The 2,290-nt window shown below is 51.4% G+C and overlaps 1 protein-coding gene across 1 annotated transcript; it reads left to right on the top strand.

Annotated features, from left to right (window-relative positions):
• Window positions 1-1,241, top strand: LOC119090290 (cuticle protein 7-like). Its single transcript, XM_037213073.1, has 2 exons — window positions 1-6; window positions 765-1,241. Exons 1-2 carry the CDS (start codon window positions 1-3, stop codon window positions 1,239-1,241), a joined length of 483 nt encoding a protein of 160 aa, XP_037068968.1.
• The last annotated feature ends 1,049 nt before the right edge of the window (window positions 1,242-2,290 follow it).

The raw sequence follows: 2,290 nt of genomic DNA, 5'->3' as shown, positions 1-2,290 counted from the left end.
ATGAAGGTACGTTTTACCAAGCACACAGCTGGACAAGTGCGCTGGTGGCTACTGCAGGGTCATTTGCCACAGGCACTGGGCCAATGTGTTTGACGTAGCCGTTCCGTCAGACGGCCAGCAGTCATTTAGATACTCGTTTGTGTATATTGAATCTCTTTCATCAGGCTACTCTTAAAAATGTGCGTTTGTAGTGTCCTTTCCCGGAAAACACCGTGCATTTTCCCCCCAAACTAAGTATGACCAAGATTCCCTACATCAGAGTCATGGAAAAACGGCCGAGGTATACATGAGCTAGTCCTGAAAGACGTTACTGCACGGCAGTTGCGGTGCATGCCCTGGAATACTCACATAAAACGGCGTGTCTCAAACCCAAATAGCCACCGAAATAAATGTCACCAAAACTGCCGACACCACAAAAACCTAGCTCTCGGCGATTAACTACGGATTTGTGTTAATTTTAAGAAAGGCAGCGTTTTACAATCCACGGTATTTTTACATGTGTTTTCAGTGCTCTGTGGTGTGAACTGCGAATTGAATGACAGATGTGGTCAGTACATGTGTCGAATGTAATAGAGCCTAATGCAATAGTGACATCGAATCAAATGTAATAAGGCCGTCGAGAAATGACTTGAGCTAACTATCACATATCCGTAACATCACCTTCATGGCATTACAGGTGTTCATTATTGCCGCCGTTTTGGCTGCTGCCGCGGCCACCCCGGAGCACAAGACGTCCCATCACGCGGCTCCGACCCACAAGCCAGCCCCCCTACCACCCGGCCCCGGCCTACAAGCCGACCCCGGCTCCCTACCACCCTCCTCCGTCCTACAAGCCCGCTCCCTACCACCCGGCCCCCTCCTACAAGCCCGCCCCCTACCACCCTGCCCCGTCTTACAAGACCGCTTCTTACCACCCGGAGCCCCAGTACAAGGAGGAGGCTAAGCCGTTCGCTTACGACTATGCCGTCAACGACCGCTACTCCGGAGCTAGCTTTGCCAAGAAGGAGGAGAGCGATGGCCACAACACCCAGGGATATTACTCGGTGGCTCTGCCCGACGGCCGTGTCCAGCACGTCAAGTACGTCGCCGACCACTACGGTGGCTACAACGCTGAGGTCACCTACGAGGGAGAGGCAACCTACCCCGACTACCACCCCGCTCCGGCCTACAAGGCTGCCGCACCGGCCTACAAGGCCGCCTACAGCCGTCCCGCTCCGGCATACAAGGCGGCGGCGTACTAGTCAAATGCGATGGAATGTTTTCTATTTATACGCACAAATGCTGGTGTTGTGAAACTTCTTTGTGACCTGACCCGCTGTATTTCAATAAACGAAGCACTCAAACCATGCGTGTTTTTACGCAAGCTGTCTGGTGTTTCGCTCTGGGCTGCTTTCAGTGATGATGCTGCGACACCAGACAAGCGCACCCACCAAAAATAACGCCAATAGTATCTTGTTTAGCCACGAGGTGGCTTATGACAGGTTGCGCGTGCAATATATCCGCTCTAAATGCTTCCGGAAGATTTCGGTACGATTAAGACCCATTGAACTAATTATTTTCGAACGAGTATTCTGTGTAATCAGTGGGAGTAATGCGCTGAAAAATAGGTACGGTTAAACTGCTTAGATGGTGGTTGCCAATGCACGATTTTGTTAAACACCTCTGGCAGGCCACTGGCAAGTGCAGTTCCTTTTCCTCATGTCTGGAGTGATGTTCAGATCGCTCCAAGCAGTCCCGGCACACCTCCAGTGCCGTCAGGCGATCAGGTCGGCACATTGTGTAAGGTATGTCTTCTGGATGCTCACATACATAAATGAGTAGAAGCGTTCCCAGTGCAGCTCCTTAACTTCTGAGCATTTTGTTGGGTTTTTCTTGCTGGCATGCAAAACTGTCCACTTGATTGGCGGCGATTCGCAGCTCTCCCACTTCTTGATCATCTGAAGCCATTCACAGAATGATCGGATCGCATGAGCTGACTCACTGCGAGATGACTTGACTGCACATCCATGTGTCCAACGGGACGTGCCCAACTGCCACGCGCCACTGGTCGATTTCAAACTTGCACAAGTGTTTCCGTCAAGCCGCCGCACCAGATGGCGCCACTCGTTTCGAGAGCCTTTGGGACGTTTTGGTGTCCTAATAACGCTTGGAGATTTGGGCACACGAACACACAGGCAAACGATAGGTTTGAGGCTGTGTTCTCACCCTTTGTCTGCACACTTGATCCTGGCACCTGAACACTTACCACGGTTAGGTCACATAACTGACCACAAGTCGCGTACATTTTCAA

Source organism: Pollicipes pollicipes, unplaced genomic scaffold (genome assembly GCF_011947565.3).
Source record: "Pollicipes pollicipes isolate AB1234 unplaced genomic scaffold, Ppol_2.1 Scaffold_3087;HRSCAF=3621_pilon_pilon_pilon, whole genome shotgun sequence".
In the NCBI taxonomy this organism is placed as follows: Eukaryota; Metazoa; Arthropoda; class Thecostraca; order Pollicipedomorpha; family Pollicipedidae; genus Pollicipes; species Pollicipes pollicipes.
The sequence above is the reverse complement of the archived record's forward strand: the minus strand, read 5'-3'. Positions and strand labels throughout refer to the sequence as shown.